This window comes from Nomascus leucogenys, chromosome 7b, assembly GCF_006542625.1.
Source record: "Nomascus leucogenys isolate Asia chromosome 7b, Asia_NLE_v1, whole genome shotgun sequence".
NCBI classification, from domain to species: domain Eukaryota; kingdom Metazoa; phylum Chordata; class Mammalia; order Primates; family Hylobatidae; genus Nomascus; species Nomascus leucogenys.
The window spans coordinates 93,730,073-93,757,040 of NC_044387.1; the positions used below are offsets into that span (position 1 = coordinate 93,730,073).

The following is a 26,968-nucleotide window of genomic DNA, read 5'->3' on the forward strand; positions in this document are numbered from 1 at the left end:
CTACTAACAGGAGGTGAAAAGAAAAATTAGGATAGCTTTATAAAATTCATCTCTCGAGGGCTTCCTCTTCTGTTGCTATAGCAGATGACTCTTTTCTTAAACTCTGTGAACACCTACTCTGCCTCTCAGAACTGAACCTGGTTCCAAAGAGCTTCTACACACAGTCCTGGGCTTCCTGATTTATTCACAGGCTGCAGGGACACAGATCTTGCCTTCTAAGATGATGATACTGCTTTTAGAAGTTATTTTACTGGTGCTTTCTAAGATCTGCTATCTCTGATTGGGCACCTTCTGTCCTTCTCTCTCTCCCTTCCCAATGTTTGGAGCCTATTCAGTCTCAGCCTTATTTGTTTTTAGGGTACAGCCACCACTAAACTCCTTCCCCACTTCCAGTACTTTCCCCTATTGTCTTGATTTCCTGTGTGGGCTTGCTGTCCTCAGTTTCCTATTGCAGCATTCACATTTAATTTTGGAGTTTTGGAGTTTTCTTAGCTATTTGCTGAAAGTTCAGTTTCTATGAATTTATTTTCATTTTCTTGGTTGCTCTAGATAGATTTCAGGAGAAGAAATGAAAACTTTCAAAACTAAGCAGACCTCATATTCTTTTAGAATGCTAATATAATTCATTTCTATTCCATGTTTTCAAAAAATATGAAGAAATTCTAGGGAAGTACTCTGATTATTGGCTTCAGATAATGAAGAAGAATGTTATAGTTGTCAGTAGCCCACTTAGAGTCAGTTGTGTAGACGTTCCCATCTGCAATGACACCAAGGCTATAACTAGAAGGTAATATCCCAAAGCAGTTTTTACATAAAATCATTTGCAGCATATAGTGTAGATTTTTTTTTAATTAAAATGAAAGCACCTCAGTGAGGTGCTTTCAACATTTTATTCTGGTATACTAGAAAGAAGATTGTTAGTCAAAATGTTTCTCCTGAACCCAAGTAACTGGAACACTGTACAGATGTGTTTGGGAACGTATTCCAATCTAGGTGGATTATGGGTGAGGGAATGTTATAATAATTCTTGTTTTAGTTCTTGAGATTTTAATCTATGTTCAGTTTCTTTTTAAAGATTACTAACATTCTATTTTGCTAGTCAGTCGCAAATAATTTTGTACCCAGAGCAAGTTCCAGCATTACCTGGGAACTACATCTCCATCTTTTTTATGCCTCACTCTCTCATGAGAACAAAATCAAGGTAGAAGCCACAGAGATATGCGGAGCAAAATGTTGGAGTATGAATAGTATCAGAATGCAGATGTTGTTTTACTATATACTGTACTAGTTCTAACCAAGTGACTTAAAATAGGAAGAGGAAGAGCTGAGTGTGTGGCAGTCACTTGGATGTACGGTTGGAATCCAGTATACCTTAATGGTGGTAACCCTAGTGAAACACCTCCTACTCTGGGATAGAACCCTGGGAAGCCTAGGCCAAAAGTGGGGAGAGGGACTGGAATGATATGGTTGGCTCAGAAATCCTCAAGCACTGATTCAGGACTATTGGCACCCTTTAGCACCCAATGGAAGGAAAAGAAGCGCCTCTCTGTAAGAACATTACATCATCCAGTGCTTCAAATTGTTTATATTAAATCAGTTTTTCCAATAAAATGAACTGCAAACAATAAAAATTAATGGATGCAGGAAGAGTAAGCATGAGGCAGCCACCAGGAGAAACAATAGACAAAAGAAACAGACTTAATAACAAAGTCTAAAAACCACTATGCTTACTATGTTCATGAAAGAAAAAGTCGAGCATATAAATTTTGTCAAGGAACTAGAAATCATAAAAAGTGACATTCAAGGTTTTAAAAAGAACCAAATAGGAATTATAAAACTAAAAAATGTAATAACTAAAAGTACAAAGACTACGGGTGAATTTTAGAGCAGGTTAGGGACACCTAAAGAGATAATGAGTGACTGGAAGATAAATTAAAAGAAAACCTCAATAAATTTTAAAGGATTTAAATCATACAGAGTTCTAAAATGACAATTTATATGTGTTGGAAATCAATAAGAAAAAGATAATCATATTATTTGCATATGTTTGGAAATTAAGAAACCTACTTCTAGGCTGGGCGCTGTGGTTCACGCCCGTAATGCCAACACTTTGGGAGGCTGGCAGATGGCTTGGGTCCAGGAGTTGGAGACCAGCCTGAGCAACATGGAGAAACCCTGTCTCTACAAAAAATACCAAAAAAAAATTAGCTGAGCATGGTAGTCTGCACCTGTAGTCCCAGCTATTTGGGAGGCTGAGGTGGGAGAATCACCTGAGCCTGGGGAGGTTGACGCTGTCATGAGTAGTGATAGCGCCACTGCACTCTTGCCTGGGCAACAGAGTGAGACTCTATCTCAAAAAAAAAAAAAAAGAAACATACTTCTAAATCTATGCATCAAAAAAATCATAGGGAAATTAGATGATGTTTTAAATTCAATGGTAATAATACATATCAAGACTTGTATGATGCAGTTAAAACAATATTGATGGAGAAACCTGTAGCTTTTAATGTACATATTTGTAAAGTTAGTAAAAGAACAGCAAAATAGAAAGTAGAAAGAAATAATAAAGAAAATAGAATAATTGAAATAGAAAAAAATACAATAAAAACTATGTACAAAATTCAGGTCCTCTGAAAAGTCTAATAAAATTGATAGAACACTGGTGAGACTGATTAACAAAAGAGAAGGCACTAATAATTGATAATGAAGAGAGGGACACTGGTTCAGATCTTGCACACCTTAAAAACATGAGGTTGTTATGAACATGTAAATGGTATAAAAATTTAGATGAAAAACAAAAAAATCTGTATCAGACATGATACATAATAGCGAAACATGAAAAGCCTTTGTTTTGAAACTGGAAATGAGACATTTTTGTCTGCTAACACCTCTTTTTTAATGTTCTAGAGTCCTGAACCTGTAGTAGCACAAGAAAAAAAGGAATAAAAAATGAAGGAAAACTCACGATTTGAAAATGGTATGATTGAATGCATTGACAACCCAAACACATATACATTTATATTTTTATTGGATAAGAAATTTTAGCAGGGTTGCTGGATATAAAAATTAGTTTGGAAAAATTAGCTTATTTTATATATATTTAAGCAACAAAAAAGGAAAATGAAATATTAAAAAGATACTATTTACAATAGTGTCAGAAATATCAAATATATAGAGAGATATAATAAAAGATCAGTGAAACTTCTGCATAGCAACAAATACAATTATATTAAGAAACATTACAGAAGACCTAAATGAATTGAAAATCATGATTGGAAGGCTCAATGTTGAAGAAGTCTCTTGTCTCTCAGGTTAATGTATGGATTTGATGCAATATCATCCAAAATCCCAAAAGGCCTTTGTTGTTGTTGTTGTTGTCTTATTGTTCATTTGGTTGGTTTTTCTTTTTTCTGGAACTTAAGCTGATTCTAAAATGTATAAGGAAATACAAAGGGTCAAGAATAACCAAGTCTGTGTTTTGACGAAAAAAAAATAAGGTAGAAGATCTATACTTCTAGGTTATCAAAACTTTTCTGAACGACTTTTATAATTAAGAGTGTGGAATTGGCAAAGTACAATTGAAAGACTAGGCTTCAGAAACAGACCTACATACATACAACTTGATTTATGACAAAGGTGACACTGTAGAAGAATGGAATATGGATAGATTTTCCAGTGAATGGTACTTGGTCAAATGGGTAACATATACAAAATAAAATTGTACCTCAACCACTGTGCACAAAAATCAATCATAATCTTAAATGAGAAAGGTAATACAATGAAGCTGTTAGAAGATAATGTAGAAAAATATCTTCATGATTTGGGGATAAGGAACTTAAGTCACAAAAATCATCAGGCAGAAAAGAAAAGATAGATATATTTTTTCCTCATTAAAAGACTTTAAACAAAAGTTGCCACTGCACAGTCAAAAGGCAAATTACGAAGTAGGCAAAGATGTCTGCAATATGTAAAATTGTGAAAAGGCTGTTATTCAGAAAACATGAATAACTACTACAAATCAACAGAAAAAGACACAATCCCAATAGAAAAATAGGCAAAAGACCTAACTAGGAACTTCCAAACAGGAAATCCAAAAGACTAATTAATATATAATCTCATTAGTAACTAAGAATGTTCAAATTAAAATCACAATGAGATACCATACATACCTACTTGATCTTTTTTAGAAAGTACAATATCAAATGGTAGGCAAAGATACAGAACTCTCATATATTGCTTATGGAAGTGTAAAAGTTTGGAAATATCTAGTAAAGCTGAAGCTACGCCTACCTTAAAACTGCAATTCTGTTTACATATGTAAGCAAGGAGCTGGAAGTTCTCACTCCAACTTAACAACATATATATCTTACTGACCTGCAGTCACATATGTATCAGGATACATGTACAAGAATGAGAATGTTCATGGCAATATTCTTTTAATAGCCCTAAACTGGAAACAACCCATATGTCTATCAACAATAGAATGAATATATTGTAGTTTATTCATACCATAATGAAGAGAAAGAATTAAACTACATAAAAGTAGACCTTTGAAAAACCGAGTGAATGAACCCAAAGAAAACAGAATATAAAGTATATGAGTCCATTTACATAAAGTTCAAAAACAGCAAAACTGAAAAAAAAAAGAGTTGAAGAACTATGTGGCAAAACTGTAATGAAAAACGAGGTAACAAATACCATAAAAGTCAAGATAACTACTCCTGCTAGCTGGGAGATGGGGTTTATGATGAAGAAGAGGCAGGTGATAGCTTTCTGGCATGTTGTCAATCAGGGCCATCTACATAATTTGTGGTGTCCAGAACAAACATCTTTTTTCTCTCCCTCCCTCTCTTTCTCCTCCCATGGTGTTTTCTTATTTACTATTTCATGTGGCACTCCCTTGGGCACAGGTGGAAAACTGACCCTCACAGGAGCTAGGGGCCTGACTCCTGGTTCAGAGGAAATGGGGAGGATCCTGCCCCTCAACCAGACACTTCCTGCACTGCACCTCGTGCTCAGCCTCTGCCAGAGCAGAAGGTGGGGTGGGATGGGGTGGAGTGGAGAGAGTGAGCAGCCAGAACTCATTCTGGGGAGGAAGGGAGGTGGCAGGAGGCCCATGTTGCCTGAATCAATGCATTGTCCCATTGATACTTCACTTATAAAATGCAAATTCAAAGATAAAATTATTGAGAATTACATGATGGTGATTGCAGGGCATTAAATGTCAAGCAGGATGGAGGAGAAGGAGAGTGGAGCATGTTGGCTTCTGAGCTTGGGGCGCTGTGCCACTGCAAGTCCCTGAAGCTGGCCCTTTCAGCAATGTTCTGTTTCCTGACCTGGGTAGCAGCTATACGGATGTGCATTTTACCATAACTGCTTGTCTCCATTCATTTGTGCCGCCATAACAAAATAGTTGAGACTGAATAATTTATAAAAACCAGAAATTTATTTTCTCAAGGTTCTGGAGGCTCAGAAGTTCAAGATCAAGATTTGATCTTGGTGTCTGGTGGAGGCTGCTCTGTGCTTCCAAGATGGTGCCTCTTGCTGCATCCTCACATGGTGGAAGAGATGGAAGGGGTAAACTCGCCCCCTCTATCTCTTTCATAAGGCGCTAATCACATTCATAAGGGTGGAACCCTCGTGGCCTCACCACCTCCTAAAAGCCCCACCTCTTAGTACTGTTGCATTGGGGATTGAGTTTCACAATGAATTTGGGAGGGGACACACACAAACACTGAAACCACAGCACTGCTTAAACTGGACATGTATGCTTTATACAGTTTTCTGTATGATGGCTGAGTTTAAAACTAGGTAAAGGAAAGGTGGTGTAAAACAGCATGAACTTTTGCTGTAAAATATAGAATTATTCACATATAGAGATGTATATATTAGTAAATGCATAGTTTTTTTTCTAGAAGGAAACAATCTGTTAACATTGCTTGCTTCAAGGGACAGGGATTTGAGGAGATGACGTAAAACAGGCTCTTGTTTTTCATATGAACCTTTTTGTATTATTTGAATTTTCTACTGTGATCGTGTTGGGATTATTGGCCAATTTATATGTTTTTGTAAACTAAATAAAATTATTTAGTTGCTTATTTTAAAATAAAGCCAGAAAAATGCAATCATGTTAAAAGCCTATAGGGAAGAGAGGCACGGATACATACTTTTTTAAGAATCATATTTTGAACCATTTTAGAAAGCAAAGAGCATTTTTGTTGATATGAATAAACCCCCTATAATTAAGGTTTCATAGATCTATATTTTTTACCTAGTCTACTCTGAGGTAGATTTACCATGAAGCTAAAAGATTCAAACTTCAGAGTCCCTAACTTGGATAGACCCTTATAAAGGCCTGTACCTAATTTTGCATTCATCATTTTATATGCTTCTTTAAAAAGACCTTTCAGATTATATAATCTTGAAGCCCCCCTAAAACCTGATTCCAACCTTGACTGTGAGTTACACTCAAAGAGTTCTTATACCTGCCCTAAATATGAAGATTTGTAGAAATAAGTAACAAAACATGGTTGTAAAAATATATCTAAACAAATAGATTCACTCAAGATACACTTTAAACCTGGCAGTGAGAATTAACATGTCCCTTACTCCAGCAATCTTTTCAACTTGCCAGAAATAAATCGTTTCCTCCTATGTGCTATGCCTGTACTTTCTCTCTATTGTTATTGAGGTTTGTATTATGTGCTTGTTAAGCTACCTGTCTGCCCTACTAGACAAGGAGCTCCCAAATAGCTAGGACCCTCTCAATTATTTTTGTGTCTCCAGGGCCTAGAAAAAGATTCTAGCATGCAACAAGTGACTGTTTAATAGGATCTTTTTACAACCACTGTATTGTATGTAAAGGAGGCATAGCTACAATTCTTTACTTGAGTAAGCTTCATATGAAACTGATAACTATACATATACATACATGCACAGCTTAAGGAGATACACAAAGTACTTATCAGTAAGCATCTTTCTTTTTCCTACTGAATTTACATGATTTGGTCACATTTTGCAGAAGATACAAGCTTTTTTAAGCACAAGAACCAAACAATATCATGAATTATTTTAAAAATACATAAATGTACAAAGAAAAATATGAAAATTCAACATCCCACTGTCATGTTTCAGATATTTTTAATAAATAAAAACTTTAAAATTCAGAAGAAACCATCTGTGAAAATTGATCATACAATCTGGATCATTCTTGTCATACCCAACTAAATCAGAATCAAGGGACCAGGGGAGAAAGCAATCAGGGCACACAGCTCTAGCATTAAGTTTTTTACAACCCAGCTGCTGAAACGGCCTGCAGTAACTCTAAGACCAGTTTTACCAAGTAGTTGCTGAAACAATCTCCTATGACTAAGACTGGTTTTATCTACCACTCTCACTCACCAATCAGAGCTCGCCAGCTTCCCAAAACTTTACTATACTGCCAATGAACCTTCTTTCAAAACAGTAGTAACATTTCTCTTTCTAATAAAACTCTCGACCTTCTCTTTGTTCTTCTGACATACTAAAGACCACTCAGTCTGTGTGTATATCCTGAACTGCAATTCTTGCTTCCCCAAAAAACCATTAAATTTAGAAATTCATCTCTTTATATTTTGTTTACTCTGACACCATATACAAATTCCTTGGCCTCCTTCATTGGAGATGAGCATCACCCTGAAGTTGGGATGTATCCATCCCATCCAGATATTCTCATTTTAACCACTTAAGAAAATGTATCCATAAATATATAATATGTATCCATAAATATATAATTATTCTGTGTTGTAATACTTTTTTTTTTTGAGACAGGGTCTCACTGTGTTGCTCAGGCTGGAGTGCAGTGGTGCAATCTCAGGTCACTGCAACCTCTGCCTCCTGGGTTCAAGCAATTCTCCCTCAGTCTCCTGAGTAGCTGGGACCCCAGGCTTGCGTCACCATGCCTGGCTAATTTTTGTATTTTTAATAGAGATGGAGTTTCACCATGTTGGCCAGGCTGGCCTCGAACTCCTGACTTCAGATGATCCATCCTCCTCAGCCTCCCAAAGTGCTGGGATTACAGGTGTGAGCCACCACGCCCTGCTGTGTTGTAATACTTTAAGCCAGTGTTATCTAATGCAACAGGTACAATTTATTGTAATATTCTGTTTAACCCATTACATCCAAAATATTTAAACATACAAAAATTTTTAATGTGCAATTCAATATTCTTTTTGAAAATTTCTTGTAGTAAGTCCAGAAATAAAAAAAAATCCAGCTGATATATACTTATGGCACATCTCAATTCACATGCTAGAGTTCATAAAATTTAAGTTGGAAAAACAGATTCATATATCTGAGTTGTTGCAAACACACTTAAAAGTATTCCAACAATTGAATCGAGAATCAGGTTTTTGTTCTTAGTTTAATTCAAATTCAATTAACGATTCAGTTTTTCCGTCTCAACCACATTTCAAGTGCTGAGTAGCCACATATGGCTAGAGGACAGCCTACTGGACAGCGCAGCTTAAGGAGGTACACAATGTACTTATCAGTCAGCATCTTTCTTTTTCCTACTGAATTTACGTAATATTTAAATTGTTTTTCTTTGCCATATCCTAGAACTCAAACGCACAGATGCAATGGATACCTTTGATTTTCTGCGTCGATGGCATTTTGCATTTAAAAAGATCATCTGGGTGGAGTGGCGCGCGCCTGTAATCGCAGCTACAGGAGGGAGGCTGAGGCAGGAGAATCGCTTGAACTCAATAGGCGGAGGTTGCAGGATCGTGCCACTGCACTGCACTCCATCCTGGGCGACAGAGCAAAACTGTCTCAAAAGAAAACAAAATCATTTATCACTAAATTTATTCACTAAAGGAACTTGCAAAAAAAACCAAAACCCTACTGCCTAAAATATATTTTAAAACGTATTTGTGTTTAAGCAGCTTCTGATAAATGACGCGTGGTAGCTAACTAGTAAAGGTGCAGCTTTCATATTAGCCACGCCTATCCCTCTCCCCGCCCTCAACAAGCACGTCCCCGCAAGCACGCACGAACATACACGCGTACGCGCGCACACACACGTACACGCGCGCGCGCCCGCGAACACATAAAAGCGGGCGCGCACAAACGCCGGCAGCACACGGGCGCACGTGCCTGCCGGGACTGAGAAGATGCGCTCTCTACTCCATGCGCTCGGTAGAGCTAATGCAGGGAAGTTTCTGGGAACATTCGAGCAGGGTTTGTGTTGGTCAGGTTCCAAGTCTCCTTTAAAATGATATGACTCCGCCCTTCTCCAAAACCGTTTGAGGAGAAATGGAAAAGGTTGGGCGTGGAGGTGAAAAGAAGCCCTGTTGTCAACTGGTCCGTACTCCACCTCAGGAGGCGGCCAACTTGGTGCGCCCAAGAATAAAAACATTTCCCTTGCAAGAACATGCAAGGGTTTAGAAACGCCCCCCACCCCCAAGGCGTTTGTGAGGGGGACCTGTCGCAGTTGAGAAGTCAGGATGGGCGTTTTCCTCCCAGGAGGTGCCCTGTTAATTTGCGGCCTCGATAGTTGGTCAAGCCGGTATGTTAGCTGCGGAACCTCCAGGACCGAAGAGCGCCAATTCTCCTGAGTTCTCCTTGGTTTGGGTTTCCCACAAAAGAGTGGTCACACCAAAAACTGTGTCTCCACAAATGCGAAACGGCCTCGAAACTTTTTTTTCCCCACACGCTCACTTACTTCCCACACCACTCCCATCCCTTTATGTCGATGGGAGTAAGTATATATGTCCCACTCCCTCACGAGTCGAGGAACTTCTCTGAAAACCAATTCTACGATATCTCAGCAGCTAAACACAGCCCGAATTCCCTAGAGACAGAGACAGCGAGAGAAAACACTGTAAATCCCAATCACACGCTCCTGTTTTCCCGGTACTGAAAAAAAAAAAAAAAAAAAAAAAAGTGGGTCCGTGGCCGCGCTATGCATGCTAGGATTAGTAGTTCCTCCGTCCCGCATGGCGCGGGATCAGGGCGGAGCTCCCGTTGACTCCGCAGCAGAGAACTACAATTCCCATGGGGCCGCGCGGCAGAAAGGGGCGGGACGGGAGGGGGCGCGTCGCGCTTGCGCAGGCCCCGGGGCCGGAGGGAGGCGGAGGCGTAGCGGTCCAACTGTTGAAGTCCCCATGTGACAGTGAGCGGGGTCCCCGCTCCAGGAGACGCTCCAGTCTGCGTCCCGGCCCTCAGCACTGTCCACTGTTTCGGTGCCAGCAGAGACCAGCAGGCCTGGGACAGTTGGTGTTTGGCCGTGCCGCTGTCTAACTTGGTGTGCGGAGTGAATTGCCGCTGCCGGAGCGGAGAGAGGCGGAGCGGCCAGGAGAGAGGGGATTTCTGTCAGCGCCGGCGCTCGGGAGCTTGGAGACATGAACGGCTTCACGCCTGACGAGATGACCCGCGGCGGGGATGCGGCCGCCGCAGTGGCCGCAGTGGTCGCTGCCGCGGCCGCCGCCGCCTCGGCGGGGAACGGGACCGGCGCGGGCACCGGGGCTGAGGTGCCGGGCGCGGGGGCGGTCTCAGCGGCTGGGCCCCCGGGGGCGGCCGGGCCGGGCCCCGGGCAACTGTGCTGTCTGCGGGAGGATGGTGAGCGGTGCGGCCGGGCGGCAGGCAACGCCAGCTTCAGCAAGAGGATCCAGAAAAGCATCTCCCAGAAGAAGGTGAAGATCGAGCTGGATAAGAGCGTAAGTAAACCGCGGGACCGCCCTGCCTTCCTGCCCCGCGGTGGGGCCCCAGGAGCCGGGCAAAGGCACGGGTTGTCGGCGGGGTCCCTCAGACCTGGCTGCAGTGCGGTCTCGTGGAGTCTGTGTTTGGAAGCAAATAACAAAGTCGCTGCAACTCCGACCGCCACCCCAACACACACACCACACACACGCTGTCGTTCCCCTCTTCTTTCCCACCCTGGCCCCCAACCTCCCGCTGCCTGCGTCTGTCCCGCACGGTCTTCCCTCTTCCTTCCTCCTCTGCGACCGGGACACGAAACAAAGGGGACCGCCGCACTGAGGGCCCAGAGTAGTTTTCTTGCAGCCCGGCAGCTCTTCTGGAATGGAGGCGCCTTTGTTTTGCTGCCCAAGCTGGGGTTTGGCCCCAGACGGTGCTAAATCCCGTCGTCTAGGAGAAAGCGGAGGACCTTCACGATCAAGGAAGATCCTGTTCTTTTCTGTTTTCCGTCTCCTCCGGAGCGGAGTGAGAGGGAAGCCGAGCTCACCCGCCGCCTGGCAGTGAGCCGGGGTTGTAAACGGCGTTTGCGCTGTCAGCTCCGAGGGCAGCTACTCCGATGGTGGGGAGCACGTAGCCTCTGCGGTTTTGCCATCCCCTTGGCAGCCATCAGGATTTCTTTTTTCCTCCTTTTGCACGTCTTTTCGTTTGACCATCTATGAGGTTTTTAGAAACAGCCGTTGCTACTTTTGGGAGATCTGGCTAGCGGTAAATGAATAACATGGTATCGAGAACCTACCACAAGTCCTGCATATTTTTATCTTGCGCTTGGCTTAGAAGTAAATGTAAAAGCCTGTTAGCTCAGTCCGTGTTTGTTTCAAATGTTAGTCTACAGCTCGCAGGAGTATATGTAATTAAAGTTTTTGAAAAGTTTATTTGTGACACTTTTTGCCCGTTTAAACAGTTTTCAGTGTTATCCATGAGAAACTCTTCAGGTGAACTTGCATAATTTCAGATTGCTTTGGAAAAATGTGTTATAGATAAATACATTGATTTAATATTCAGAAAAGTTTATAACTGAAATTTAAATATAGTTTTGAAGTCGACAGCTCATTTGTGAAAACGAATGGTTTTATATCTGTAATATAATTTGGGTATTCAGTTAGAAAGACTGGAAAGCATACATTATATTACTAAACTATGCTGTTCTTTAAGTAGAGAAAGTGCTGTCAAGTAGCAAAAGCGTGAGCAACATCATCTTTCCCCTCATCAGTTAAAAATTCAACATGAACTAATTCAAGTCATGCTCACTGCTATCTATCTGTTTGTTTATTTATTTAAGACAAAGTCTCTGTTGCCCAGGCTGGAGTGCAGTGGCACGATCTCGGCTCACTGCAACCTCCAACCACCAGGTTCAAGTGATTCTCCTGCCATAGCCTCCTGTGTAGCTGGGATTACAGGCTACTGCCACTATGCCCGCCTAATTTTTTGTATTTTTAGTAGAGACGGGATTTCACCATGTTGGCCAGGCTTGTGTGGAACTCCTGAGCTCAAGTGATCCACCCGCCTTGGCCTCCCAAAGTGCTGGGATTACAGGCGTGAGCTACCGCGCCCAGCCCCTCACTGCAATTTGATGACAAAACCCACAGGGTTGGAATTTCTCATTCTCCTCTCCCTCCCTCCCTTACCTCCTTCCCCTACTGGAACCAACCCCTCCTTCCCCATCCACCATCCTTTTAACAGTATTCCAGACATCTTATGTTTTAACAGCGTATAGGATTTAAACGTATAAATATTCCATTGTCTTAACAATGGCCCATCTTGACTATCTTTATTTTTAAGAACTCACTGTGGCATATGTGTTTTACTAATACATAGACACATTTTACTGTAATCATAAGCAGTGTGTAAAACTTTTCTGTTTCAGGCAAGGCATCTTTACATATGTGATTATCATAAAAACTTAATTCAGAGTGTTCGAAACAGAAGAAAGAGAAAAGGGAGTGATGATGATGGAGGTGATTCACCTGTTCAAGATATTGATACCCCAGAGGTAGATAGAAGTTTTTTACGCTTAATATAAATCCTAAGCAGTGCATTCTGAAACCTTTATAAAAAGATATGAACAATCTTTTAAGTGTTTAAAACATTTGAGAAATCTGAAAATGAAAGCAAAATTAAATATAGCCAGTTGACATGCATTTACACAGTTTGAATTTTTACATTTTAAATTGACAATTTTTGCAGCTCTGTTGTCACATAACTTACTCTTTTTTAAATTCTTTAATAATTTGTGTGTTTGATTATGTAAATTTTTTAAATAATTTTTTTGATTTTGGAAGTAAATTTTTATTGTGCTCAAGTTAAAATGTTTGTTATTATACATATCAATGATAAATTTTCAACAAATTGTATGAACTAATTTATACATGTTAATTTTTTCTAGGTTGATTTATACCAATTACAAGTAAATACACTTAGGAGATACAAAAGACACTTCAAGCTACCAACCAGACCAGGACTTAATAAAGCACAACTTGTTGAGGTATATGTGAGTTTTAAACTATTTGAACTATCTGCACAACCAAGAGATTATTAAATGCTAATGAAAGTATTAATGTCGTATATGTAACAGTACATTTTAGTTAGAAAGAACAAAGTTAAAAAATCTGTTGTGGAAGAATCTAGTTGTCTAGAAATGTTTGTCTGCCACTTAGGAAATTCCTTTTTGTAATGACTACTCAGTAGATTGTGTACAGCACCTTCTGATACTGCCTTTCAAAATGTGTTGTTTGTTTTTTGAGACAGAGTCTCGCTCTGTCGCCCAGGCTGGAGTGCAGTGGCACGGTCTTGGCTCATTGCAACCTCTGCCTACCAGGTTCAAGCAATTCTCCAGCCTCAGCCTCCCAAGTACCTGGGACTTCAGGTGTGCACCACCACACCAGGCTAATTTTTGTATAATATTTTTAGTAGAGATAGGGTTTCACAATGTTGGCCAGACTTGTTTCAAACTCCTGACTTCAAGTGATCTGCCCACCTCAGCCTACCAGAGTGCTGGGATTACCAGTGTGAGCCACCGTGCTTGGCCCTCAAAATGTTGAATGAGAGTTTTTTAATCCTCACTTTAGAAATCTATTAGTTTTAAAACTCCGTTTAACCAGTAAACATTTAAGCACCTAATAGAGGCATAATAAAATTAATTAACAAGCTTTAATGTCCTTATAAGAATTTATATTTTAAAGTGGTGGAATAGGCCTACAAATCAGCCACTAAACAGTATTTTTATAATTTGCTGACTTAACTATTTCAAAATTTGTCCTTGTTGATGTTAGTTTTATTAGAGACATCCATGTTTTTTTCACATCTAGAAGAGGCAAAAGCTTTTCTTTTACCCAAGCTTTTACTTGTAGTTTGCTTTGATAGAGGACTTCTAGTCAGTCACTGAGTTGTGAAAAGTTAATGGAGTGTGCATATGTTCTCAGGATATAATAGAACCAAGAAATCTGTGCATTTTATTAAGATGTTTATAGAGTTATATATTTATATTTTAATCATATTTAAAATAAAAATTTTTACTTGCAGCTACTGAGGAGGATTGATTAAGCCTAGGAGTTTGAGTCACCATGGGCAACATAGCAACACTCCATCTCTAAAAAAAGAAAATTTGGCCTACTAGACAAAATAGAAGTGTAGATGTTTAAATCAGTTTTCTCATATTCTTTGTATGGATTTAGTAGTTACCCAACATTTTCTAAAATGTGCATATTGAATAAAATGAAATATGAATAGAAGTTACATTTATTTGGCAGAATGCTTTTTAACATTGTTAAAATCTAATATATTAACTATTTAGCTAAAATTTCTTATCCTTGGTTGGGCAACACAGATCTAATTAATTTTTCTTTAATTTTGATTTAAAAGATCAAGTTCTTTTGGGGTTGTACAATACATTAATGTAACATAAATATAGATATTGCCTACCATGATGAAATATTTCAATAGGTACTAATGGAGTGAAGGCATCCCTGTTTTGGGACAAATGAGAACCAAAGAACTGATTATTTTAAATGTTATATTTAGGTATAAATTAAACCTGAAATTTTTGATAAACTGACCTTCTAAGAACAGTTATATTATTTCCAGGGCTATTTTCTTTTTTATACATAAGAGATAGCCATGAGTGTTATATTTTACTTAATCAGAAATGCAGATATTAACAGGTTAAGGAATGTGCAGATGTAGTACATATATTTTAAGATAGGGGTCTCCAACCCCAGGGCCATGGACTGGTACTGGTTGGTGGCCTGTTAGGAACGGGTCCGCAGAGTGGGAGGTGAGCACCAGCTAGCAAGCATTACTGCCTGAGCTCCACCTCCTGTCAGATCAGCCACAGCATTAGATTCTCATAGGAGTCCAAACCCTCCTGTGAAGTGCACATGTGAGGGATCTAGGTTGTAAGCTTGTTATAAGAATCTAATGCCTGATGATCTGAGGTGGAACAATTTCATACCAAAACCAACTCCCCCACCCCCAATCTGTGCAAAAATTGCCTTCCGTGAAATCGAGCTCTGGTGCCAAAAAGGTTGGGGACCACTGTTTTAAGGGATTCCAGGGTTGTATGACTAAGTCTTAAGTCTCTTAATCATTGTGTGGATGAACTTTTTTCTTAAGAAATTTTATTTTCTGGATTCTAAATATGCATGTCAGCACCTCAGGTAAGTCTGTTATTCTTCTATTAGTAATTGTAGTATGCATGTTATGTTAGCGCAATGAAAAGGCAAGGAAGCAGGTAAACATCCTTCATTGAACATCCCTCTTTCTCCTCTCATTTCCACTCATAATTTTTATTCAGAAAAATTTTCAAGGAACTTTAACCAAAGAATGCTACCAAGGTATGAATGAATGAATATAATTTGCAGCAAACAATTTATATGTTATTGTTGGTTTCTCTACTACCAAAAGCTTTCAACTTCATACTTCTATCAGTAGAGTCTAAACCATTGCAGGTTTAATGATGCATGTGGTCTCTTGCATCTGTTTTATCTCATTTAAAGTTTAAAAGTAAAATCATTTATTCCCTATTCTAGATTCCAATTATAAAATTTATTATTTTTATTTTACTTATTTATCTTTTTTTGAGACAGAGTCTTGCTCTGTCGCCCAGGCTGTAGTCCAGTGGCATGATCTTGGCTCACTGCGACCTCCACCTTCTGGGTTCAAGCAATCCTCCTGTCTCAGCCTTCTGAGTAGCTAGGATTACAGGTGTACACCACCACGCCTATCTAATTTCTGTATTTTTTTTGGTAGAGATGGAGTTTCGTCATGTTGCTCAGGCTGGTCTCGAACTCCTGAGCTCAAGTGATCTGCCCACCTCGGCCTCAAAGTGCTGGGATTACCGGCATGAGTCACCACGCCTGACCCAATTATAAAATTTAAAATAAATAAAAGGAAAATGTATTTTCTAATCAATGTATATTAAATTGAGTGGGCCAAAGGGTCCTTTGAAATCACACTATCTCTTGTTTGTAACATTTTATTCTTGAATGCTTTTTGTCCTGTTGGTATTTTGTTAAATATAATTTTTAAAAGAAATAGCCCTTATCACATAGCACTTTTTCTTTAGATGAAACCGCATTTTTTACCTAGTTTATGAAACCTGTTATATCTAAAATTTAATTTCCTTAATTTTTCTTTTCTTTATAGATAGTTGGTTGCCACTTTAGGTCTATTCCAGTGAATGAAAAAGACACCTTAACATATTTCATCTACTCAGTGAAGAATGACAAGAACAAATCAGATCTCAAGGTTGATAGTGGTGTTCACTAGGAGACGTGGAATTGAGACTAATAACTTGGATGTTAACACTGTTTACTGTTTTTTCACATGTAGAAATGTTCTTTGTGTATTTTTTCTACAGAGGATTTTCTCTGATTTTATTTTCTTTGTGTTTCTGACTCTAATAATTAGTTGGAAACTCATATAAAATGAGCTTTCCTAAATTAAAAACTATTTTAAATAAAGGTTATTACTATTATAGTTGCTTCAGTGTATTTATTTTGTGAAACTTGATTTTTCTTTTAAACTGACTTAGAGATCAGTATTGAGATTTTAATGTAAAGTCCTTCATTTTGTAATCCCCCCCTTTTTTTTTTAAACTTCCAAGAAATTAACAGGGTAAGGAGAAGTAACAAATATAGCACATTTGCATTCTCTGGGACAATCTGACTTGGAATTGAAGATAATCTAAATAGCATTATTTTTTAAAGTGCTTTATAATGCTAGCAAATTTGAAAAATAAACTTCTCTTGGAATGCAACTTCTTTTTTATTTCCTTTTTTCTGTTATTATTACTTGATGAAGTACTAGGAAGAACAAAGAAGACTTAATATGCCAGCAAAGATAAACACAATGCTGAAAGTTGAAATAATATAAAATTAAATAGCTGTTTTTCAAAATTTTGTCTTTGAGAAAAGATACTTATGTGGCATGAATATAGAAAGTACCTCTGCTATGCCCCTTAATTTTTAGTGATGTCCTGTACAGTTTACATTGCAAATTGTAACTAATAAGTTGGAGAGGTCTAGATATCTAACCAGATTTTCATTTAAATTGTGGTTATATATGGCTCTGACTTGATTTATATCTCCTTTTTATGTTTTATTCTCTGTCAGTTTTCTATCAAACATTCTAAATCTGTGCTTTTCTTAAGATTATATTGTTTAGCTAAATTCTTATAATTACAAGTCAAATGTATAGCTTGTGACATAAAAAAAAAAAAAAAACCAGCTTCAGCAAACTGTTCTGAGATAAAGCTGCAGATTTTAGGCTGGAAATGGATGAGACTATTAATGTAGCTCATGATTTCTCAAAGTTGACATTTGGACTTGATAATTCTTTTTCTGTGGGAGGCCGTTCAGTCTATTGGACGATTAGCAACATCCCTAAGTCCACTCAGTAGGTGCCAGTAGCTCCCCCAAGGTGTGACAACCAAAAATTCCTCTAGACACTGCCAAACATACTTTGAGGGTCAAAATCACAGCTAGTTGAGAACCACTGATGCAACTAAAGTACTACATCTAAAGTCCTAGTTCATTAGTAGGTGACTGTGCATATTTTCAAGTGTTCTTAATGTATTGACAGCTAGAAAATATAATGAACAATAAAGCAACTGGTCATTGGTTTTGCTATGACCATTTAAAGATTTACTTGCTACTTTATTGACAAGCACAGTCTGTGATAATTGCTATTATAGAAACTTCTCATTTCTGGCATTTTGGAAATCTGTGAGAAGATTTCTTATAAAAACACATTTTGAGGCCAGATACAGTGGCTCACACCTGTAATCCCAGCACTTTAGGAGGCCAAGGCGGGCAGATCGCTTGAGCCCAGGCATTCAAGGCCAGTGTTGGCAAAATGGCGAAACCCTATCTCCACAAAAAAATACAAAAATTAGATAGGTGTGGTGGCATGCATCTGTAGTCCCAACTACTTGGGAGGCTGAGGTGGGAGAATCACTTGAGCCTGGGAGACTGGGGCTGCAGTGAGCCATGATTGCAGCACTGCACTCCAGCCTGGGCGTTGGAGTGAGACCCTGACTCAAAAAAACAAAAACAAAAAACAAAAACAACAAAATGAGACCCATATTCTGTTCTCATGAAACAAAAAACTTGAAATTATTTGCTGACATGAAAGTATGAACATAACCTTTGGCTGGCAATGTTAATTTCATATACTTATTTGCATAATAAAATGTAGTTTTATAAAATATGAGTTCTGGATGGTAGTTATTAAATGAAATCAAATCCTTGTTAAAACAATTTAAAATATGAAAAATCAGATCTTGTAAGTTGAGAACTTCCAGAACCTCACCAAAGCTGAGTAACTAACTCAAGAAGCTGCAATGTAAAAGTCAGTTGTCTATGAAAATTTCAGTTACCATTGGATTTTTAAAATGATGGATTCATTAGAAACTATTTTTTCTTATCTATATATGAACAAAAAATGAATGGAAACTCATTTCTATAAGGGTATAGGTTACTTTTGATGTTAGAGCATTAAGAGAAGAATCTAAATTTAAATACCACTAGAAGTAGGAGGAAAAAGCATACTGAATGGACAGCAGGGGATCAAAAAATAAGTTATTTGATTACTAACTTCAAAAGAGTAATTTTGGGAAAGGCCTAAAAATTAATGCCTGAAATACATGTCTTTACAAAAAATAAATTCTATATTTTTCTACATGAAGTCTTTTTAAATTAAGAAACAAAATATACAATTAATCATTTTAAAGTGTACAATATGGTGGTATTTAATGTATTTGCAATATTGTATAACCAGCAACTCTAATTTCAAAACTCTTTTCACCCAACAAAACAGCCATACATAATCACTCCGCCTTCTTCCCTCTCCCTATTCCCTGATAACCTCCATTCTGCTTTTTCTCTATGGATTTGCCTATTCTGGATATGTTACAAGGGAATCATACAATGAAGTACTGCAAGTTGGATGAACCTTGAAAACATGCCAAAAAGCATAATGCTAAAAAAGCATGTTTTCAAGGTTCATCCAAGTTGCAGTACTTCCTTTTTCAAGCTGAATAGTATTCCATTGTATCTATTGAACACAGCTTATTTATCCATTTATTTGTTGATGAACATTGGGTTTCTACCTTTGGCTGTTATGAATAATGCTGCTGTAAACATTCATGTACAAGTTTTTCTGTGAACATATGTTTTCATTTCTCTTGGGTGTATACCTAGCAGTAGAACTGCTGGTACATAAATAATTCTGTACTTAACTTTTTGAGGAATTTCCAATCTTTTCCAAGTTGCTATACTCTTTTACATTTCTACCAGCAATGTATAAAGGCTCCTATTTCTTCAATTCACTAACACTTGTATTTCATTTAAAAAAAAGCCATCCTACTGGGTGTGAAGTGGTATCTCATTGTGGATTTTATTTATATTTCCTTAATGATCAATTTTACTGAATATCTTTTCATGTGCTCTTGGCCACTTACATATCTTCTTTGGAGAAATGTTTCTTCAAGTCCTTTTTATTCTTTTTTTTTAGTTGGGTTGTTTTTTGTTGTTGAAATGTAGGACTGTTTGTTTATTGTGAGTATTAAACCCTTATAAGATGCATGATTTGTAAATATTTTCTCTCATTCTGTAAGTTGCCTTTTCACAGTTCTGATAATGTCCTTTGATGCACAAAAGTTTTAAATTTTTACATAGTCCAATTTATCTATTTTTTCCTTTGTTGCTCATATTTTCGGTGTCAAAAGAATCCATTGCCAAAACCAACATCATAAACATTAATGTATATGTTTTCTTCTAGGAGTTCTACAGTTTTAACTCCTAAATTTAGATTGTTGAACTGTTGTGAATCAATTTTTATATATGAATGAGATAGGGGTCCAACTTCATTTTTTTGCCTGTGGTTAGCCACTTGTCCCAGTATGATTTGTTGAAGAAACTATTTTTTCCCAACTGAATAGTCTTGACACTCTTGTTGAAAATCAATTGGCCATAGATGTTTATTTCTGCACTCTCAATTCTATTCCATGGTCTATGTATTTATTCTTATGCCAATACTATACTCCTTTGACTACTGTAGCCTTGTAATAAGTTTTGAAATCAGGAAGTAGGAGTCCTTCTACTTTGTTTTTCTTTTTCAGTATTGTTTTGGCTATTCAGGGCCCCTTACAGTTCCATATGAATTTGAAGATTTTTTTTTCATTTTTTGCCCAAAAAGCTATTAGAATATTGGTGGAGATTGCATTGAATCTATGGACCATTTTCAGATTGCCAGCTTAACAATATTAAGCATTCCAATCCGTGATTGTGGGATATCTTTCCATTTTTTTAGGTCTTTAATTTCTGCAGTGTTTTATAGTTTCCAGTGTGCAAGTCTTTCAGCTCTTGGTTAAATTTATGCTTATGTATTTTCTTCTTTTTGACACTATTATAAATATAATTGTTTTCTTAAATTCTTTTTTGAATCATTCATTAGAGGTGTGTGCTGATGCTGCCACTGTGCTGAATTGATCAGCTCTAGTAATTTTTTGTGTGTGTGTGTGGATTCCATGGGATTTTTCTATAAATAGAATCATGTTATCTGCAAACAAAAATGGTTTTACTTCTTTCTTCCCAATTTGGATGCCTTTTATTTCTTTTCCTTGCCAAAATGCCCTGGCTACGATTTCCAGTACAATGTTAAACAGTAGTAGTGAAAGCAGGAATTGTTGTCTTGTTCCTTTTGTTAGAAGGAAAACTTTCAGTCTTTGACCATTCAGTATGATGTTAGCTGTGGGTTTTCATAAATGTTCTTTGTCATGTTAAGGAAGTCCTCTTCTATTGCTAATTTGCTAAATGTTTTTATCATAAAAGGGTGTTGAATTTAGTCAAATACTTTCAGTATTGAGATGTTTTTTTTCCTTAGTAGTATTGAGATGATTTTTTTTCCTTAGTAGTATTGAGATGATTTTTTTCTTTAGTGTATATTACATTGACCTTCTTATGTTGAACCACCCTCGCATTTCTGGGATACATCCCACTTGGTCATAGTGCATAATTCTTTTAATGTGCTGTGGGATTTGGCTTGTTAGTATTTTGCTGAGGGTGTTTGCATCTATACTTATAAGGGATATTGGTCTATAGTTTTCTTATGGTATCTTTATCTGACTTTGGTATCAGAATAATGCTGGCCTCATAGAATGTGTTAGGAAGTATTCTTTCCTCTTCTATTTTTGGAGATTTTTGAGTAAGAATGATATTAATTCATCTTTAAATGTTTGACAGAACTTATGGGTGAACCTATCTGGTCTAGGCTATTTCTTCGATGGAAGAGTTTTGATGGATTTAATCTTTTTACGTATATAGGTCTTTTTGTTATGTATAGGTCTGTTGAGACTTTGTGTTTCTTTTAAGTTATTTTTGGTAAGTCATGGAATTTGTCTATTTCACCTAGATTATCTAATTTGTTGTCATACAAATTGTTCCAATAATTCTCTTATAATACTTTGAATTTCTGTAAGGTCAGCAGTAATATCCCTACCTTTATTTCTGATTCTACTTATTTATGTCTTCTCTCTTTTTTCTTAGTAGTCTAGCTAAGGATTTATCAATTTTGTTGGTATTTTCTTTGATCTCATGGATTATATTTTTTTCTCTTTCATTTTTCTCTTTTCGGATCTTCATTATCTTCTGCTGGCTTTGGATTTAGTTTGCTCTTCTTTGTCTATTTTCTTAATGTGTAAATTTAGGTTGATTTGATATTTTTCTTTTTTAATGCAGGCATTTACAGCTGTAAATTTTTCTCTGAATACAGCTTTTCCTGCATCTTGTAAGTTTTGGAATGTTTGTTTTTTTTTCAGTCTTCTTAAATTAGTATTTAATTTCTCTAGTGATTATTCTTTAAACCACTAAAGAAAATTCACAAATACCTGGAACTAAGCAATATATTTGTTATGAAACAATATACTTTTTGTGAACAAGTATATTGCTTAGTTCCAGGTATTTGTGAATTTTCTAGTTTTCCTTCTGTATTGATTACTCATTTTATTGTGGTTCAAAAAGATAGTATGTATTACCTTAGTCTTTTTAAGCTTATAGATAATTGTTTTATGGAAGAACATATAGTCTATCCTGAAGAATGTCCCATGTGTACTTGAGAAGACTGTATTCTGCTGTTGTTGAGTGGAATGTTCTGTATATGTCTCTGGGGTCTAGTTGGTTTTATAGTATTGTTCAAGCCTCCTACTTCCTTATTGGTTTTCTTTCTACTTGTCTATCAATTGTGGAAAGTGAGGCATTAAGGTCTCCAACTATTATTGTAGAACTGTATATTTCTCCCTTCAGTTTTCTAAAGGTTTGTTTTATATATTTTCTGGCTGTCATATGGTGCATATATGTTTATAATTGTTATATCTTTTTGATAAATTGAAACTTTTAACAATATAAAATGTCCATCTTTGCTCTCGTAACATGTTTTTACTTAACATCTACTTTGTCTGTTATTAGTATAGCCATCCCAGCTTTTTTGTTTATAATTTGCACATATTTACATAACGTTTTAATAGTAAAATGCAGATTATGATATCTAAGCAAGTGATGGTGGTTCAAGAATAAATTTTTGTCATGTTATTGTTTATTCATTTAGTGGAGTTATTTTTTAAATGTCAAGCAAGGTTTTGCTTATAAGCTAAAATAATGGATGCAGGAAAGCTAATATTCAGAGGAAAATTTGCTGTTTTTATACTTATATGTATATTTTTAAGGGTGAATACTGCTTACTATAGAATTTATTCCTTTGCGATTATGAATTCCTTGCATTTCTTTCTAGCTAAGAGCTGATGTTTGCTGTACACTTGAGTTTATTGTGTGTATATTGTCCTAGTTGCATTAATAGTCTACACAGTCAACTATAGTTCTCAAATAATAGTCATATTAATTGCTACCAGATTATTACATATATGAATATATATTTTATATATAGTATATATATGTATTTGTGTATATATACTTTAATGATACTAAATGTAGATATCAAATCAGCTTTTTATACATTATATCCAATGGACTTATCATTTGACTTCTTAACCTCTGAAAATATAGATCACATAAACTCTTGAAAATATACTATGGCTTTTAAAGTTCTTAGAATATATCAGGTAAGTATATTCTACACATTTTCCTTCAGATATACCACCATACAAAGATGAGCATTTTATGGTGATACCATTGCATATAAGTAAATTGAGTATCAATTTACTTTAATTTTCTAATACCAGTTTCTCTTCAAATTTTTGAGAGAAAAGTTTAGGCTTAGACTGTCAATGTAAGATTGATTTAGAAATACATGAATTTGATTTTTTTCCTTTTGGGAAAATTATTTTGAAGCCTGTAGTGCTTTACTTACAGAGAGTTTTATATTTTAAAAACATCTGCTATAATATTTTACCAAAAATGATTTATTATGGAAATAACTTATATGTACCTTTTGATAATTATAAGGACATTAAAGTCACAAAATGATCTGTGAATGTTCCTACCTTGTCTTTTTTTTCCCCCAATAGTTGTTGCTCATTGTTTTGGTTCTCCATCTTCCTTCCAATTCTCTAATAATCCTTTAGGATCAGTACCTAATCCCAGCAAACAAAAATATTCAACAAGTCTCTACGAATTATGATGAAGAAAAGATGAATTTTAATCAAAAAGAGGTGAGCTATTAGTATGTATTACTGTCAACTTTGTGCTCAGTAACGTGGGATTCGCAATAAGTACAATGATATAGAAAGTCAAAGATAAAAATACAGAAATACTTGTTCAGTAAGCTTTTAGCATATATGAGCTATCTGAAATGTACAATTGTGTGTCCTATCCAAGTAAAAATTTGCATTTCTGTAAAGGAAATAATAGATTAGGTAATGCTGTTAAACAACATAGTGGTTAAGACTCTAGATGCTAGTGCAAGACTGGCCATATTAAAAATCTGGCTCAATTGCTCACTGATAATGTAAACTTAGACAAACTACTTAATATCTTTAAACCTTAGCTTTTTTGTCCATAGAACAAGGATAATATCAGTACCTATCTCATTCAGTTGCTGCAAGACAGTGTTTAGAAGAATAATAAAATTTTAATAAAAGCTTAGTTGTCTTATAACTAAAATCTATTGGAAAAACTCATGCCTGTAATCCTAACACTTTGGGAGGCCAAGGCAGGCAGATCATTTGAGGCCAGGAGTTCGAGACCAGCCTGTCCAACATGGCGAAACCTCATTTCTACTAAAAAATACAAAAATTAGCTGAGTATGGTAACAAGTGCCTGTAGTCCCAGCTACTCAGGAGGTCGAAGCACAAGTATCACTTGAACCCGGGAGGCAGAGGTTGCAGTGAGTCAAGATTGTGCCACTGTACTCTGGCCTGGGTGACAGAGTGAGACTCAGTCTCAACAACAACAAAAAAAATCTATTGTTTTTAAAAATGCATTGACCAAGTCAGAGAAATAGTTGTATAAGGTAAGTTGTGTGAATGTGTGTTTTTACATTTATTTTGTAATATAAAGAAGGCTGTGTACTCGTATAATGCATTCATTTCTAAAAGAAATAACTGAATTTCATATTTTCAGAAAGGAGACATTATGATGAATAATTTATAAAATTTTATTTATTAAATATTTAGCTTTGTTAGATACAATTTTTCTTACCAGGCTTTGATTGCAGTAATAAGGGAACACTTATTAAAAAGCCATTGTTGTCTCACATATGTCCTTCTGCTGATGTGTCATTTGTAAATGGAGACACTGGATCTTTAATGCTTTTTCCCCCTCAAGGAGGGTTCCTACCAAGTAGAAAATAAAACTGGTTTGCTGATAGTTTTTTTTTATTTACCTATTCTATGCACTGTTCCAGAATGGATATGAAACTTTCATTATTGAATTAGGCTGATTTCATTACCAGTCGATTCAGTGAAGAAAGAAAGGCCAATCAAATCACATGCTATCTTGATAAAACAACTAATATTATCCATCTACCTACCTATCTATATTATTTTACAGTTTCACTTCATGTATTTTATAGGAGCTTACACTGTTCGAAAACATGTTCTGACTTGTGTTTATATACACTTTTTTTTTTTTTTTGAGACAGAGTCTCGCTCTTTCGCCCAGGCTGGAGTGCAGTGGCACGATCTCAGCTCGCTGCAAGCTCCGCCTCCCAGGTTCACGCCATTCTCCTGCCTCAGCCTCCCAAATAGCTGGGACTACAGGCACCCGCCACCACGCCCAGCTAATTTTTTTTTTTTTTTTGTATTTTTACTAGAGACGAGGTTTCACCGTATTAGCCAGGATGGTCTTTATCTCCTGACCTCGTGATAAGCCCGCCTCGGCCTCCCAAAGTGCTGGGATTACAGGCGTGAGCCACCACACCCAGCCGTGTTCATATACACTTTAAGACACTGAATTGTGACTACCTCAAAATTGTTTGGTCCAGTCCAGTAACACTTATTTACACAGATTAGCTACCAGACACTGTTCTGGGTGTGGTCTTCCAGCCCAGTAACACTTACTAAACACAGATTAGATACCAGATGCTGTTCTGGGTGTGGTCTTCAGAAACAGATCAGGGACCTCCAAGGATATATTTTAATGAAATAATGTCACTTTTATTCATAAAATGATATCTCCCAGATTGCCTGTGTGGTATGGTGTTTCTCAAACGTTTCCCCACAATACTTTGTATAGCACCCTATGCTTCTCTGTAGCAGGCTTCACATTTATAAATAATTATTTGTTTATAACAATCACACCTTTGTTAGAGCACAAGTTCCAAGAGGATAAGTCCATTTTATTCATTACTGTATCCCTAGATCTTAATAATGGCTGGCACTTAGCAGGCTTTGAATACATTTTTATAACATGAAAGACTTTCTGACATTACCTCTGATGGCAATATGAGTCACATACCTCTTAAGATATGGGGCATAATCCAAAGCTGTCTCCTCTAACAATCAGAAAATACCTTTGAAATTGCCTGTTTTATTTACTTTTAAAATGTATGAGACTTTTAAATTCTCATCCATTATGTTTCTTTTAATGTGTGTTTTGTTATTCTTAAGAAAAATGGATACTTTAGGAAATGTATCATGGTTTTAAGGATACATCTGTGTGTGGCATATGGGCTTTGGAATTGGAACTCTTCTGAAAATCTGCCTTGATTTTTAGCAAATATCTTAAACTTGAGTTAGCAGCTGAAAAATGGGGCTGAGAATATTTGCCTTGAAGGCTTTTGTTGTTGTTTTTTGAGAGAGTAAAATGAAATGTGTTTAAAGTTCTTGGTTTTTGTTTGTTTGAGACAGAGTCTCGCTCTGTGGTTCGATGGTGGAGTTCAGTGGCATCATCTTAGCTCACTGCAGCCTTGAATTTCTGGGCTTGAGTGATCCTCCCACCTCAGCCTCCCCAATAGCTGGGACTACAGGTGCATGCCGCCATGCTCAGCTAATTTTTAAATTTTTTTGTAAAGACAGGATCTCACTATGTTGCCCAGGCTGGTCTCTTTTTCCTCCTTACTAGAAAATTTCTAGCTCCCTTCCAATAATCTCAACTTATACCTGGTTCTTTCAATATATGGTTAATAACTGTCAACTAAGGACTGAAAGTATTTTCAATCCTTGAGCCATGCCTATGGCTCTTCATCTGGGGGACAGAACTCTTTAACTGAGTATAATGAACACCTCATAGATTACATTTTCTAGGCAAAATTTTTAACCAATGCCAACAATGTCCACAGAGAAAAA

At 36.9% G+C, this 26,968-nt stretch overlaps 1 protein-coding gene across 2 annotated transcripts; it reads left to right on the forward strand.

Annotated features, from left to right (window-relative positions):
- Positions 1 to 10,029: 10,029 nt before the first annotated feature.
- On the forward strand, positions 10,030 to 24,391 carry SAP30 (Sin3A associated protein 30). 2 transcript variants are annotated; one of them, XM_030816333.1, is made up of 4 exons: positions 10,030 to 10,697; positions 12,599 to 12,724; positions 13,118 to 13,216; positions 23,807 to 24,391. In XM_030816333.1, the coding sequence occupies exons 1-4, from the start codon at positions 10,383 to 10,385 to the stop codon at positions 23,903 to 23,905; spliced, it is 639 nt and encodes a 212-aa protein (XP_030672193.1). In that variant the 5' UTR covers positions 10,030 to 10,382; the 3' UTR covers positions 23,906 to 24,391. The 2 variants fall into 2 exon arrangements, with proteins under 2 accessions (XP_030672193.1, XP_003258028.1); XM_003257980.4 differs by lacking the exon at positions 23,807 to 24,391 and adding an exon at positions 16,375 to 17,437.
- The last annotated feature ends 2,577 nt before the right edge of the window (positions 24,392 to 26,968 follow it).